We start from the raw sequence: 15,871 nt of genomic DNA on the forward strand, positions 1-15,871 counted from the left end.
GCACAGGGAACAAAACATCCAAGGTCCTTACAAATAATTGTGTATTTCTAACATGCTACAACTTATTAAGATCAAACTCGAGATGCATAGTTTTATTTTAAGTTTTAAAATGTAAATTACAAATAAAGTTGCAATCACTTCAGTGGAAAGGTGGAAGGCTACACATTAATATTTCCTAGAAATAATGTCTATATATTAGGTGACTGCCTCTTATTAGGGATTAATTGCAAACTCAGAGGAATTAGTTCAGTGAAAAAAATCTCCCTTTAACTTAGGAGCTTTTCATTCAAATGAATGCTGAAACTGAATAAAACAAAGCAGAGCAGTTGTCCAAACTAAGGAATGTGTAAAGAACTCACCTAAATTTAGCCACAGCTTTCATTAATAACTATAAGCAAATGAACTTTTTTAAAACTCATTTGGTTTATTCTAAAAATTTTACTGTAAATTTTAATGGATTATTTTCTCTCTCCCTCTCCCAAAAAATGTCACAAGATGCCATTGCTCATAAATTATGTCCAATAAGTTGCCTCCAGCCAGGACATTTTACTGAGATAAGGAACAGCTGCATTATAAAGAGCCATAATTATGTTTCAAGAAGATTCATCAACAGGGATACAATTCTCTGTTTGTATTTAAAACTAGTGAACAAAACCAGTGAACAGCACTCTACAATCCCAGGCTCCTCTGGAGCATCTCCACAGCTGGCTGCACCAGCACATGCTGGATGGTGGGGCCGTGAGGGACATGGCCAAAGCCAACACCCCCTCAGCAGTCACTGGGCACCAGGACAGCCCCAGACTGCCCATGACCCCTGGCAGTGTACCCCAGGACAGCCCCAGACTGCCCATGACCCCTGGCAGGGCTCTCCAGGACAGCCCCAGATTGCCCATGACCCCTGGGCACCAGGACAGCCCCAGACTGCCCATGACCCCTGGCAGTGTACCCCAGGACAGCCCCAGACTGCCCATGACCCCTGGCAGGGCTCTCCAGGACAGCCCCAGACTGTCCATAACCAGCCCCCATAACTCCCCATAACATTCCGTTCTCTCTGGAGAACAGAAGAGCCCCCAGATTTTCAGCTTTAAACTATGGTCTGCTACTAGGAGAAAGAAGAGGATAATCAAGGGTTGTTACTTGTCTCTAATGAACTTCAGAAAAATTCTTATGAAAAACCTGTTAACAGGAACCAGGTGCTGCTGAGAATCGGGGAAGCCATGGATTATAACACAAATACCAGTTTCAGCATGGTAACAGTCACCAGTTGCAAAAATCCCATCACCAAAAGCCCACATTAATGTGTAGTAAAAATATGAGCTAAGAGGTCAAAGAACGTTCAGAGATCTAGAGGTAAAATGGGTATGTCCTACCTCACTCCCATTGCCAGACTAGCTTACCCTTATGGAAAATCTTTTGTTACTATGGTGATGGAAAATAAAAAAAAAACCTTAGATCCATGTAAACACAGGTTTTCCTCCACAGATTGCAGTATTCTGTACTGACAGTTAATCCCAATTTATGAATTTTCAGTTATTCAGCCAGGCAGAGAAAACCCAGTGATTATTCATAAACATAAAAGTGAAAGTTCATTCCTAGATAAATCGCAAACAAAAACAGGTCTGAATTTCTCATATCAGTTATTCACAGTAACTAATTTGCTTACCTCCAGTTACTTGCCAAAACCCAGACACTTTAATCACAATTACTTATTTTAGTGGGGCAACTCTTCCCTATTTTGCTTACATATATTTGTTTACATGCATATATAAACAAACATACGTATGTCTGTGTCTCCTCCCCTCTGTGGGCCACACACAGAGTAAACAAGGAACAGAGGCTGTTAGTGAAGGCTTCTGAAATTCACTATATTCAGCTTTGAACTGCTGGCCCAAGGGTGAAATCAGAACTGACTCATAATGTCTCAGTTCTTTTTTAAGCTGCAACTGAACATTCATAGGAAAACTAAAATAGTCTGAAACAGTTTCAGCTACCAGATCTGGTGGTTTTTATCTCCAATGCCCTGACACCAGCCATTCATTTTTCTCCTTTTTTGAGCCTTTTCAAAGCTGAGCTCCAGGAACACGCAGAAATCAGAGTCTCGCACCCCAGGCGCCTTCCACCTCCTCTTGCCTACATGAACCCTGCTCTGAGACTAGAGCTTCCAAGCAGGAATCCAGTCCTGTCCCAGTTATCAAGCAGGTCTCTGGAGGATTAGGAACCTGCCAGCTTCCCTCAGGCGGGGATCTCGCACTCTGGATTCCCACAGCTGCTGCAGCAGCCAAGGGGCACGGAACAGCCACCCGAGGGGCACCAGCCCTTCCGAAGAGCCCAGGCTTCCAGCCCCCAGCCCCAGCAGCTGTGTGCATCCTTCTCCTGACGCGGCTGCCCCGTCAGAGGGCACAGCTGCAGCGCCCCAGCAGCAGGGCATGCACTGGTGCTCTGGAGCTGCCCTGCAGCAGCACCTCCACACCGCTGCTCGTGGGCCAGGACACACACACGCTGCCTCAGCTCTCCTGGCTTACACAGCATTTCTCACTTCAGTCACTAAGTCCCCTGCCCTACAAAGAGCCCCGCGCAGCAAAGCTCCAGGCATGGCACGGGAAACCCTTGGTAACTCGGCAGCAATCAAGGCCCCACATTGCTCTGGCAGCGCTATCAGGCAATCCATGACCAGATGGATGTATTTGTAAATAAGGCAGATCAGTTTTGTCAGGTTGTAATTGGTTTTAGAACAAGCAATTCCCACGACGACAAACAACAATTAAAGAGCCCCACAGTGCAACAGCAAGCAGGCAGCACTTAGGGACAGCAGCAGAGGGGAGCATGGCAGTGCCATCCAGGACACACGGACGGCTTCAGCGGGACAGTTCTTGCAAAGCCGGAGAACAGGAAAGCTCAGCAGCACTGCCAGGGTGACCCCAGGAGTCGAGGATGGTGGGTGCCCACTGAAGCTGCAGCTGGAGCCACAGTAACACCCCGGCAATTCAGAGCCTGCAAGGACCAGCTGTCCTTCTGTCCTGGCAGGTCAGGGACACAGGCTGACAAAGAGCAGATGAGCTACTGAGAAACCCGAGACCGCACGCAAAGACTGGACACAGGGAGCTCTTCCCAACAAACTCTGGATACATATCGCCACGTGAAGACCCAAAAAAAGTGAAAGAAAACACTGAAGATTTTTTCTTTCTTCTAAAGGTGTACTGCCAGCATGAATTGCTTCAGGCTCAGTAGTTAGCTTGGTGAGCATAAATGTCTTTTTCATTGTCACTGTGATGTACACCACAGACAAGGACACTGCAGCAAACTCACAGTGACAAGGTGTCCAGCCTCCATGTAAATTCTTGGCACACCAACAAGACCACACGCACCAGAATCCAGCGGGGTAGCTGGGTTTGCACCCAGCTCTCAGAGTCAGGGAATCCTGGGGACACAACCTGTGACTCTTCCCATGACCAACCACCACTAAACCCCCAGTGAAGGTTTAATTCTGAAATTACTCTCTGGCTTTGTGACCTGCAAAATTACTTCCTTCCATCCAGAGCCTTAAGAAAGGTACACCATCTGCTCCAGGCTCCTCTCCTGTGCAACACAGATGTCTCCTCCCTGCCCTGGACAGGCACCTAAAAGTAGTAGGCAGCTACATCAACAACACAGTCCCAGGGATGCACGAGTACATGCTGTGTGATTAGGAGAGGCAAAGAGAGTGCATTTCTTTTTTCCTCTTCTTCCCACTCCCCCTAAGTTTGGAGCTGGCCTCTCCCATGGAACAGATTATTGTTATTTCAACAGTGCATCTCACACTGCTATCCTTCAGAACAATGATACATGAGTACGCTTTGTAATGATTTCACTTCAAGGGGTTTAGATTATGACATTTTCACTTACAATATGTTTACTTAGTATTTCTTTAGGAATTTTAGCAAGAGTAGGTCAAGAGCGCACAAGCAGGAAAAAACATGCAGGAAAAAAATGCTTTTAAAGCCATGAGTCACTCAGAACACGATCCAGCAAAGATGTTAAAAGAAACAAAAAATGCTTTGAAAGAACCTGCTGAGAGTCGCATTCCCAGGTTACTTGATCTATTCCAAATGAAAACTCTTTTTTGCCACACTTCCTCAGGCTCTTCCTGAGCTGTTTGAAAAATCCAATTACAGTGGAGATCCTGATTTCCATGTTCATTTACTACCAGAGTAGAAGTCCCATTCACTTTAGTGGTAAAAAAGAACAGGGCAATAGGAAATCCCCCTACAAAACATTTAATGAGTTTAATGGAAAATAAAATCAAGAACGATTAAAGGAAAAGCTGGCAGAATACAAGCGTTTCGGGCTATGACTGCAGAAGTCAATTCCAGGTGGTCCGAGCCCTTCTCTGGGTGCAGCACGGAGTGCAGGCAGACCTGGCACCCTCACAGGGCACCTGCTGCACAATGGCCTCTACAATGTGCCCAGCTTCTCCTTCTCTCCCTGGTGATGCCCAGCCCCATCCAGCCACAGCTCACGCTCCCCAAGGTGTGACACAACAAAAGGTTTCGTTCCCAGAGTGAGGCGAGCTCTCCCAGGCCACAGGGATTTATTTCTGTACACCAGCTCAGGAGTGAGCATTCCCCATCCCGAGGGCTGCAAGCTCAGGCTGCAGCCTGCTCTCTCTCCCGGAGCTGCAGGACATCCCCAGGAGAAGGTATGCACTGCTGCTGCTGGGGAAGCTCCATCCATTTCTGCCCCACAGCCAAGGAGTGCTCTGTGCTGCCCCAGGAAGCAGCAGCTGAGCTGGGGCTGAGCCCCGCAGCCCAGCACAGGACCCTGGGGCTCCGGGTCCCTGGGGCTCACACCACAGGGTCACTGCACAGCCACAGGACAGGGCACAGGCTGGGACCTATTGCAAATCGGGTGAATCCGGGGGAAGAAATTATGATGTCTGACTCAGTTCAGAAGGCTGACTGATTTCTTTATTATAACTATAATAGAATACATTCATATATTATTTAAAGGAGATACTAAAACTACCTACTTTTCTAACTACCATAACTAACTCATAACTCATGCCCCTCTCTCTAAGAGCCCAGCCCCAGGTGGGTTGGATTGGCCATCAGCTCAAACAATCCTCACCAGAATCCAACCAAGCACTCACCCCAGGTAAACAATTCTGCAAACACATTCCACATGGGAAAACAAGGAGCAGAAATAGAAATTGTTATCTTTCTTTCCTCTGTGCTCCTCTATGAAAAATCCAGAGAGAGAAGAATGTGCCTGGCACAGGACCCCACTGCTGTCCTGCTCCCAGGGCTGCCCTCCGGCCCCACGCTGCCTCTCGGAAGCGCTGGGAAAACAGCCCCTAATACTCTCAGCTGCCTGGAAGCTATTACACGGGTATTTAAAGACATGCCAGGGAACCAAATCCAGCGTCCTCTCAGAGCATTGCTCGGATGATGCAGGTGAAACTCTAACATATCCAGCCAATTGTGTACTCTGCACAGGGAAGCTTGTTTTCTCATCTCTCCAGCAATCACATTCCACCCTGAAGCATGATATTCACTTCTGCTGGCCTCAGCATGCTTCACTGTACATAACATTGATGGTAAAAGTGCTCACATTTTGGAAAACATACCCACTTTGGAAGAGAAAAAAAACATGAAACAAAACCAAAAGCAAAACAAAAGCAGCCCACAGTACTCCAGCCCGTAGTGGCAGAGTGACTGACTGAGTTGCCATGTGCAGACACCCTCCTGGTGAGCAGGGAGCACCCAGGGGCACACAGCTGGCTGCTGAGGCCCTCAGTTGACAACCAACGGGGATTTTTACCTACAGGAAGGGACATGCCAAAGGAGCAGTTCCCCTGACTGGTCGTGCTGGAGGGGTGGGTGTGGACAGGCTTCAGCCACTGCAGGATGAAGAGCAAGGTGAAGGATCAGCATGACTCCTTCCTAACACTGCATGATCCCACATCTGAGCAGGGACATGGCACATGATCCCAAGGGCAAGAAGCACCACAGGCCACAGTCCATGGGAGACATCCCACCTACTGAAGAGGACTTTCTTAAACACACAGTGACATGGTTGACAGCAGCTGAGCATATTTTCAAATTAAATTCTCTCTCTTTGGCCAGAGGAGGACTTCCATACCACTAAAGGGTCATTTAGGGCACACTGTCCTTGCAGAGGAATCAGCACACTTTCCCAAATAACAGAGGAGCAAGAACAGGTGCCTACAATAACATTTTCTTAGAAGGCCCAATACATCTCCATCAGGTGGGGCATCTCCTTCCAGTGGGAGTCCCTGCTGGTCAGTGGCCCACGGCACCCTTCCAGAGACACCACTGACCAGACATCCCCGTCTGGCTCACAAGGTCCAGAGACACAGCTCCACAGTGACCACGGGTCACCTGCTCAGCGCCACTCTGCAGTCACTTATCAGCTTTTGAGGGCAGGCAGGAGCACTAGATGGGGATTTTAAGGAAAAGCTAAATATACTCTCTGCTGTTGGCAGGATAATCTTGCCAGCAGCGTTTCCTCCTGCACTAACTGAGCAGCTAAACACGGCGTTTTTCACACCATTCCCATCTTGTCCTAAGCCACAGCCCACTGATCCGCACTGCATTCCACTGCAGGGCAACGTTCCCAAACAGGACTTGTCTGCACAAGGCTGTGCCTCCTGACCATCACCCTCTGGCAGCTCGCACCTTCAAGCTCTCCTGCAGCTTCAGTCCCACTACGCTGCCAGCACTGCAAAATGGCAGCAGGATTTCTCTCTCTCCAGCTCAGACACAAGTCTGGATCTTTAACATTCCCAACACTAACAAGCTCTCTTGAATGAAACATCATTTAGCTTTTCCCAAAGATCAATTAATCTGTTTTCACACAGAGAAAATCTTCAGTTGTCTCTGAAGTCTTTGCCAACACAAAAGCTTCAGGCTGCCACACCAAGTGTCTGATCTCTTGGCCTTACTCTTCCATAATCTCAATGATTAAAGTGTCATGAGGAGTCCAATTTCCATGAAGTTAAAAAAAAAAGGGAGTAGAGATTTAAACACAGACTCCTTTCCAAAGCCAGTGCATTTAGAGCCATTAGGTCACTAGGGATGGACAGCCAGTGCTACCTATTGTAGCCAGGCTCTGAGCCAGAGCTTTACACTGACAGTGATGTTCCACAGCACTCACTGTGTGAGCTCCCCTGGATCCCAGCTGCTGGCAGCCAGAAGGTTACACACACACAAAGTTTCTGGAAAGCATTCAGCTGATCTGGGTACCCAGCTTGCACCATGAGTAGCAGGGGAAGCATTTTCAGTCCTTGCCAACACCCATGTTACCATGAAGCAACTGCTGATTTATTATTTGACAGAGAGAAAAACTTTGCACACACATGAGGCCAGCAACCTAAAATTATCAAACTGATGATCTCGAGCTTAGATCTGTTCTCAAGATAATCTCCTCTTAAAGTTCCAAGCGCACAACATCCCCCCGGGCTCTCACCATGCCACAGAAGTGCCTGGAGGCCACAAACGACTCTTCAAACAAGCAAAGCAGCAAGACCGCAAACGACTCTTCAAACAAACAAAGCAGCAAGAAGAAAAGAGATCTTTGGGCTCTGTCATGGTGAAGGAGAAGCCACTACACTTCAGCAAATCCATGACAGGGCCTTCTACAGCAGTCCTGCTGTGTGCAACACTGTTCCACAAAGCTGGACTAACAGGTGAAGAAAGGCCATGGAAAACCAGATTCCCTCTTCCCTTAATGGGAATCATTAAAGTAAGTCCTCTATCTCGTGAACTGCAGCCAATTTCATGTCTGTATCCTTCTGTCTTCCTAAATATTTACACTTACAATACAAGCCCGAGTACAACAGCACCAGCTCCACCCCACTGCTGCAGCTCACTTTGCTGTCTCCAGTAATAAGCAAAGCGTGAACCACATGGAATAAATTCCCTGCTCCGGAGGGCTGCAGCCCTGAGCACCCCCAGAAGCAGCAGGAAGAACAGAATCCAAAGAGCAGCACTCCCTCTCCTCTACCTAAGGCCGGAGATCAGAGATGCTCAACCAAGGAGTAACATCCTCTACACCTAAGGCAGGAGATCAGAGATGCTCAACCAAGGAGTAACATCCTCTTCCCTCCCAGCTGATACAGACACTGAGACCATCTAACTCCACACTCCTTCCAGCAGCAAGCTCCTCAGCTGTCCTGCACACCTGCCATTGCTACAAGATGGAGCAATGTTTTCCAGAGCTACTTTGGGAAGCCAGACACATTCCAGTGACTTGCCACAACTGCTCCTCCCAAAGGCTGAGGTGAAAAAGTTGAAGGCTTTTTCGCCGTCTTCAAAACTATTCTCCAACTTCAAAGGCAAGAAGGGCAACCAATACTAATGGAAATGCTTCTTGGAAGCTGCTGGACACAGTGTGGCTGTGTAATTTTCCCAAACTCTGCAGTTTCCAGACTAAAACCTGCAGCACCACACAAAGAACCTCCCTGAACATCAGCACAGCTTCGTGGCCAGGAAAGCACATTTGGAAAGCTAATAGAAGCACTTCTGGGAGGCAGATCGTTCGAGGCAGCTCAACAGCACAAGACATGCCAACAAGAGACTGACAGCAGCAGCTTTCCCCCAGTTCCCAGCTCTCTGGCCCCCAACTGCTCCCAGGCCAGAGGTTCCCCAACTGGAGACCCACCTAGAACAGACAGACAGACAGATCCCAACAGCCATGTGGACACCAGCCAGAGGCACTGCTGCTGCTCCCCTCTGATAATGCTGTGCCTGCAGAGCTGACTTGGGGGACCCACTCCACAAGAGGCTGGGAAGCACCAGCTTCCACTCTGGGATTACGCTGCCACACCTTTTCTACATGTCTTTGTTGGTAAAACAAAGGGGAATATTTAAATGAAGGAGGCTTTAAAACCTCTCCTTCCCTACTTCGGCCATCCCACCAGCTGTCTCCTCACTGCTGAGCACCAACAACCCTGGGAGAAATAGGAGAACCTCGGGACCAACAGCAGGGCTGCATGTCCCTGGGCTGGCTGCTGCCCTGTGATGGGGCCTTTCTCACGTGAACTCTAAAGCCAAGCTGCTGGAAAATCACAGGCATCACACACTCCCACAGCACCCCGGCAGTCAGGAACACACAGCCCCATCACACCAGCTGGGTCCAGTCCAGGGAACACACCACAGCCCACATGGACTCCCTCACTAGTTTTATTTTGATACTCTGCTTCCTCTCTTAAAATTGCATGTTGCAATACACTGTTCAGTGGCTGCCTCTGTCCAAACCACTGCAACTGCCTTCCAGAGAGAAAAGGGAGACTAAAATAAGTTATGTCAGGCCAGTTTGTCAGGGAGAAGTTTACAAATCAGGCTCTCGAAGAGGCGAACAGCGCAAAGTGCATCCAATAAGCAGAGGCGCAGATCGGGAGCAGGGGGCACGGGCTGGCAGCCCGAGGAGGTCAGCAGAGACAGGTACAGCCCACACCACCCCACGGACCCACTGTTCACCCCCTCCTGTGCTCAGCCACTGCGTGGCACACAGCCCTGGCACCCCGAGGTGCGGCACCCACAGCACGTTAGTAACTGGGAAGGAATATTCACCTTTTCAGGAGGAGGGCTTGCTGGCAGCTCAGCAAAAGCCTATTGGGATTAAATGAACAGTCAGACTACAGAGGCAGGGGGGCTGTGAGGACGGGGAGACGCTCGGTGCCAGCTGTCTGGAGTAGCACCAGGAGCACGCTGGCACACGCCGAGCCTCGCAGCCCCAGCCAGGCGTTACCTGTGTGACTGCCCCAGGCAGGGGTTCAGGAGCCACTGCTGCTGCAGCTTGACAAACAGCTTCTGAAACCAAGCCACAGCCAGGCAGCAGAAAGCCTGAGAGCTCAGCAGGGAGGGTCCCCCCATCTTCCACAGGCAGCAGAAGGGAGAGTAAAGCCTGCTCCTGGCAGGGGCTGAAACTGCACACAGAACTTACACCACCGCACCGTACAGACGCTTACAAATATCTGCTAAGCACCTGAAGGGCATTTGGTGCTGCACTCTAACGGCCCTTAAAACTCTTCACCTGGAACGAGGACTAGCTACAGGCCTTGAGTAAGTGTTGTAAGAGGGTTTTAGTGTTATCAAGAGGAGAGGTAGACTGATAAATAATGCCAGCTGCACACCCAGGCACCTGCCAGCTATCAAGAAAGAATACAGCCAGGCTGAGGATCAAAATACCCTTCTTTTGTAACTAGATCACCTGAGAGTATGGCAGGACTCCAGCTCCTGCCACCAGATCCCTGACCAGGGACAAGCCATGACCCCGGACTTATTGCCCAGCAGTTCTCACCTCTGGTCATGCAGACAAGCAGGAGACGCTGCCGAGGATGGATGGACCATGCCACCAGCAGCTGCACAGAGCTGCTGGTACCCAGTCACAGGCAGGAGCTGCTGACTCAGCTGAACCATCCCAGCCTCTGCTGAAGTGCTCAGGTCTTGCACTTCGCAGGAACATCTCTGATAAATTCAAATTCCTTCCATTAGAAACTGACAATTAATCTTTCTTGGGACTCACATCTAAACTCCCCGCTATCCCTGCCCATGGCCTGTCCAGTGCCCACACAGGGTTCTGTAAAAGCCATCTGCCAGACCCACGGAGGAAACACAGCAGGGAAGGGGGTGCTGACAGCCAGGAGCAGCGTGGAGCAGCTCTCCCAAAGTCTCACAGCAGAAAGCAGATCAGAGTCATCAGGATCCTCTCCCTGCTGCAGACAGCTCCACCAGAGCCAGCTGAGCTATACCAGGCACACTGGGTGTCCTTGGGTGACGCTCCCCCACATTTTGTTAAGCACAACAATTAAGCCAACAGACATCTTCTATCTGTTTCTGTGATTAATACTTAGCAGTTTCCCTCCAGCCCTCACAAAAGGGTGCAACTTTCCCTCTTGCACAGAACCATTTCATTGAATGAGCTGTCAAGTTCAAGCCTTGATGCTCCTCCACATTGGGAAGCAAAGCTCCTCCCCTGAGCAAACCAGTATCCTAGAAAATGATTGGCATGGGAATTTTCCCAACATTTTCTCAGCAAAGTGGAAAGAGGGCAAGAGGTAGGAAAAGAAAACAGACACAAAATAAGGGATGGAGCTACTGCAATAGAAGAAATCAAAGGAAGATAATGGGCGGTGGTAAATTAACCTAAACTTTATGAAAATGAGAAAGAATACATTAGTTTTCTTTGGCCCAAGTCTGCAAATCTTTTTAGTGTTTTTAGATGCTAAAACCATCAAACTCTGATTTTATTATCAATTTACACAGCAACTAAGAGTCACAGAAATCAAGGAATCATCCCCTTGCCACTATGCAGCCAGATGCACCATTTGGAGAGCCCCACCTCCAGGACCAGGAAGGATCATGTCACCTGCCAGTCACACAGGATGCCACTGCCGCAGCAGTCTCCTGCCAACAGCAGCCAGAGGGATCACACAGGGACCTGTGTTTTGCCAGGGTTAAGCCAAAACTGTAGGAAGCAATATAAAATTAAACAGCCAATCAACACAATGCACAATTTTCTGCAAGATTGCCAATGCTGGACCATAGTCAGTTGCAATCTGCATAATTAAAACTGGTTTGTTTTGCTGCACTAAAGCCACAAATCAGGCATGTAACCATGAGGGAGAGACATTTATTTAGATTTCTGGCCAGATAGACAAAAAAAAAAAAAAAAACAAAAAACAAACCTGTACATCTGAAAACACGCACTTTAAATTGTGCATCCAAGGATCTGCTGTGTTCTGTATTCCGCAGGCAGCTGTCATGTGGCAGTTGTAAATCTGCAGCCATATCTCCATTGGTGTTTATTTTTAACACCACCACTCCTGTCTGCAAGGCTAAGGCAAATAAGAAAACCTGCTTCCTAAAAGTGTTCTTTTCTGGTACCATCCAGCAAGCATCTCCTGCCAGTGCTGGGGCCAGCTCTCCGGACAGCTGGAGGGTGCAAAGCAGCAGCAGCAGAGAAGGACAGAGCCTGGATACCTGACAGGAGAGACCGCACCGTGGGAAGGAGCCTGCCAGCGCTGCGTGTGTGCAGGGAGGTGAGAGAGGGCTCCATGCACGGGCAGGCTGCAAACTCTGCAGAGCTGCAGGAACTGCGCCCGCTGCCAGCAGCCATCGCGTCCTCCCACTCCCAAAAGCAGAGTGGCACCGACCCCGAGCCTCACACACCCTGCAGCACCGCCAGCTCCTGTCACAGCCAGCCCTCCCAGACACCCAGAACATGGCAGGGCTCCCGAGCAGACCCACAGGCACCCCACGCACAACTCCTCCCCACCATGAGAGGAGCAGACACAATTCTCCAGGGAAAGAACAGAGCCATCACGGCCAACAAATCACCCTGTGCATGAAGATAATTCCCAGTTCAACCCTCCCCGTTCCAGTCTCGCCTCGATTGCTGACCCGAGGCTGCAGCACCCGCAGGGCTCAGCTCCCACCTGCAGCTCCTGACAGCCACCCCAGCCTGTGCTCTAATTCCAACAGCCAGAGCTAGAGGCTTCAGCCAAACTTCCCTGAAATCGGCCTCAGCAACTGCTCTTGCCTCCATGTCATTCCAGGTGTGCTCTCAGCTCCTCTCTCTGGTTTTTCACACCTGAGGCTCTGCTGGCAGATCAACGCCTCGCCCAGCGCTGGCTGACACCTCACAGCAGCAGCACCCTGCCCCCTTCCAATCCTCTCTGACCTCGTCTTCAAATGCATTTCCAGTGCAGCTTTGCTGGGGCTACTTCTCTTCCATCCATGCTGACATATGCCCTGAAGCTCACATGCAGGGTTTTCTACCTTTCTCCCTTCCATTTTCCTGTCCATGCCCTGGGCACTGTGTTGTGTTCAGATTCCAGGCCCATTCTCCATATCATGAGATCACTGCTTCAAATTTTCATCTATTATCAGCTTCATATTTCAGCATTTCTGTATCAACACTCTGGTTATTAGTCCCCCTTGCCACCACTTCCCCTCTTCTTTATCCCTATTTCTCTTTCAATTTAGTCTTTCTCAGGAGGCTTGGGCATCTGTCTTCAGGAGGGTAGCAAGGCATTAGATATGAACAGTGTAATGGCTCAATCCTTGAAGAAAATAAACAGGATATCTGGGATAATGAGGTTGTCTACATCCAATCCTCCAGTAAAGCCAGGAGAGACCAAACTGTGCACTAGTGGAGGTGGGTGTTCATGGCCACAGTCACAGCCTCAGAGAAGCTTTAGATGATCACAGCTTTAGATGTCGGGCTGGCACTCTCAACACACAGCTGAGCACAAAAAAGCCTGCTCCTTCTGCAGTGCATCCTCGGGCACCAGCCCTCCCTGGCTCCCTACAAATGCAATGACCAACTGCTGTCCAGCCTGCTCAGCCACCTTTGTTCACATTGCTCCTATTTAGTGAGGAAGCACAGGCCACAGCAGAGCCCTGCACCAATCCCTCTGAACTCAGATGGTTCCTCCTCCCACAGTTTAGCAAGGTGGGAAAACCAGGACCACCCTGGTCCCCACAGAGCAGTGACAGCAAGTGAAGGCTATCCAGTCACAGCTGTGAGGACTGGAGCCCCTGCATCTCACCATGGGCACCCCGAGACCACCCTGCTGCTGTGACAGACCCAGGGTGTCCAGGGACAGAGCTGCCACCTCCCCAGAGGCAGCACACACGGGCCTTGGGGTGTGACTGCCCAGCTCTCCCCAGCTCCAGCACAGGCACACCCTGTCAACATAAGAATTAGCCTTTATTCAGCTGAAAACACAGACCGAGTACCCTGTATCAGGAATCAGACATTTCTGGATGGGTAATTATGCACAGAACAGTACCAAGGAAATTATTACTGGCCCATCAGCAAACTGTCTGCATTACAGCTGCCCAAAACGTGATCACTGTGGTGTAATGTAACACCCTCACACACTCCAGCATTAACTCCTCACATATGGAAACCATGAGGCTACAGAAGCCAGGCCAAGAATGATCATGGCCCATGAGTACTCCAGTCACAAACAACAATCAGAAAAAACGCTGGAGACATCTACAGCAAAGCTTTTGGAGCAGCTCAGAACCAGTCCTGCCTCCAGTGTCACCTCTGCACCCCGAGCACTCGAGAAGCAGGAATCACCGGGCCCAGGACATCTTTGAGAATAATGTGAAGCCATGGGACAGTCTCTAGGAACAAATGCAAATCCCCTCCCATAAAACGAACAATAACACAGACTAAAAGAATATTTCATCTATTTAACTGCAGGGTGCAATAACATCAATTTGCCCAAATTACACACAAACAGAAAGGTAATTGGCACAGAGCAGGGCGTGTTGTGACTGTTCCATCACTCTTCGAGGCCAGCTACAAAAGACTGAAATTCACGAAAGTAAACAATGGCACGAAACCAACAGCCAGCCCCTTCCCCAGAATCCCTCCCTCTGGCATCGCGCTGCCGCAGTTGGGCAGAGACTTTTCCAAGCAGAGCCTGTGCAGCCCAGCCATCACCCAGCTGAGCAGGGATCTGGAGAAAAATGGAAGCTCTCGAGTTTGCACAAGCAAAGTTAATCTGCAGAAAAGATATTTTATACTTTTAATTAACCATATCCTGGACTTAAATATAATCTAGTGGTGAACAGATATCCATATAAAACAACTGAGCAAAGGGAGAGTGGAGCTGGTTTTATATAATAATGGGGGGACTGAAGGAGGCAATGCAAGTGAAAGGCATGAAGTAAGCAGCTAGGAGTATCGTCTGTCTGAAGGTGGGAAAAGGAACTGTCATCAGCTAACAGAATTAGCAATTATCGCAATAAGGAGTTGATTTATTAAGTTATCCAGAAATGCCCATTACTACAGTGTGGTACCAACGCGAGAATCCCTGGGTGTGCAACGGACAAGCTTACGCCGGCCCATTTCCCTCTGCCTCCAGCCTGCTCAGCCCTTCCCTGGGCTGCAGGGCTGCCATGTGTCACAGGGTACCAACTTCCCTTCGAAACAAGATTAACTTGGAGGCTTGGACTTGCTGCCCAGCGGTCTCAATAGATAAAACCTCTAGTTTTGTTCCTCTCCAACACTCAGGAACGCAGCGATTGCCGCACAGCTCCGCACCCCGCACCACTACCGGCACTTGCATAATAATGACTGCGGGCCTGGAGGCGAGGGGCCGGAGCACGAAGGCGACCTTCCTTACATAAGGACGGCGGCATCGATGCCCTCGGCACCGGGAGGCCGCGGGCAGCGCCCCGACCCCGCACAGCCCGGGGCTCGCCCAGCCACCGCCGCCCGGCGGGCGCAGGGCGCTGCCCCGGAGGGCGGCACGACCCCTGCCCATCAGCGCCGCTGCGCACGGGCCGGGCCGGGCCGGCTCCGCGGGGCCGCGGCTCCGCGCCCGGCGCTGCCGCAGCGCGGGAGGGGCGGCGATGCAGCCCCGCGGCCGGAGCCGGCCCGTCCCCGCCCCGCCCCGCACACAAAGGCGGCCCCGCCGCGCCCGCGCTCCGCACCTTTGACCTGCGCCTCGTAGTCGGCGATGATCTCTTTGTCCTTCTTGAACTTGCCCTGCGCTGACATCGTGCGGGAGGGCGCGGGCCCCGCCGGCACCGCCGCGCTCCGCCGCCTCACCCGGCCGCGGCCCCGCCGCCGCCAGCGGCCGCCGGCATTGGCGGCGCCGGGGACCCCGCGGGGACCCCGCGCAGCGCCCGCGGCGCGGGGAGCGCAGCGCCGCCGGGAGCGGAGCGCGGCCGGGCGCAGCCGGGCAGGGCGCAGCCGAGCCGAGCCGAGCCGAGCCGAGCGCAGCCGCTCCCGCCGCCGGCCGAGGCGGGGCCCTGGCGCCGCTCCTGCGCTCAGGTTGCGCGCGGGGCGGGCGCTCCGGAGCCCCTGCCCCGCCCCGGCCCCGCCCCGGCCCCGCACGGCTCGGCTC

General features: G+C 51.0%; 1 protein-coding gene across 2 annotated transcripts in view; it reads right to left on the reverse strand.

Moving 5' to 3' along the window:
• SRGAP3 (SLIT-ROBO Rho GTPase activating protein 3) overlaps nt 1-15,585 on the reverse strand; it is a 71,752-nt gene extending 56,167 nt beyond the window's left edge. For both annotated transcript variants that reach the window (XM_021542572.2, XM_021542571.2), the window contains exon 1: nt 15,456-15,585. In XM_021542572.2, the coding sequence (XP_021398247.1) occupies nt 15,456-15,522 (67 nt within the window). In that variant the 5' untranslated portion in view covers nt 15,523-15,585. The remainder of the gene's footprint in view (nt 1-15,455) is intronic.
• Between the last annotated feature and the right edge of the window lie 286 nt (nt 15,586-15,871).

The sequence above is a fragment of the Lonchura striata genome, chromosome 12 (assembly GCF_046129695.1).
Source record: "Lonchura striata isolate bLonStr1 chromosome 12, bLonStr1.mat, whole genome shotgun sequence".
Lineage (NCBI taxonomy): Eukaryota > Metazoa > Chordata > Aves > Passeriformes > Estrildidae > Lonchura > Lonchura striata.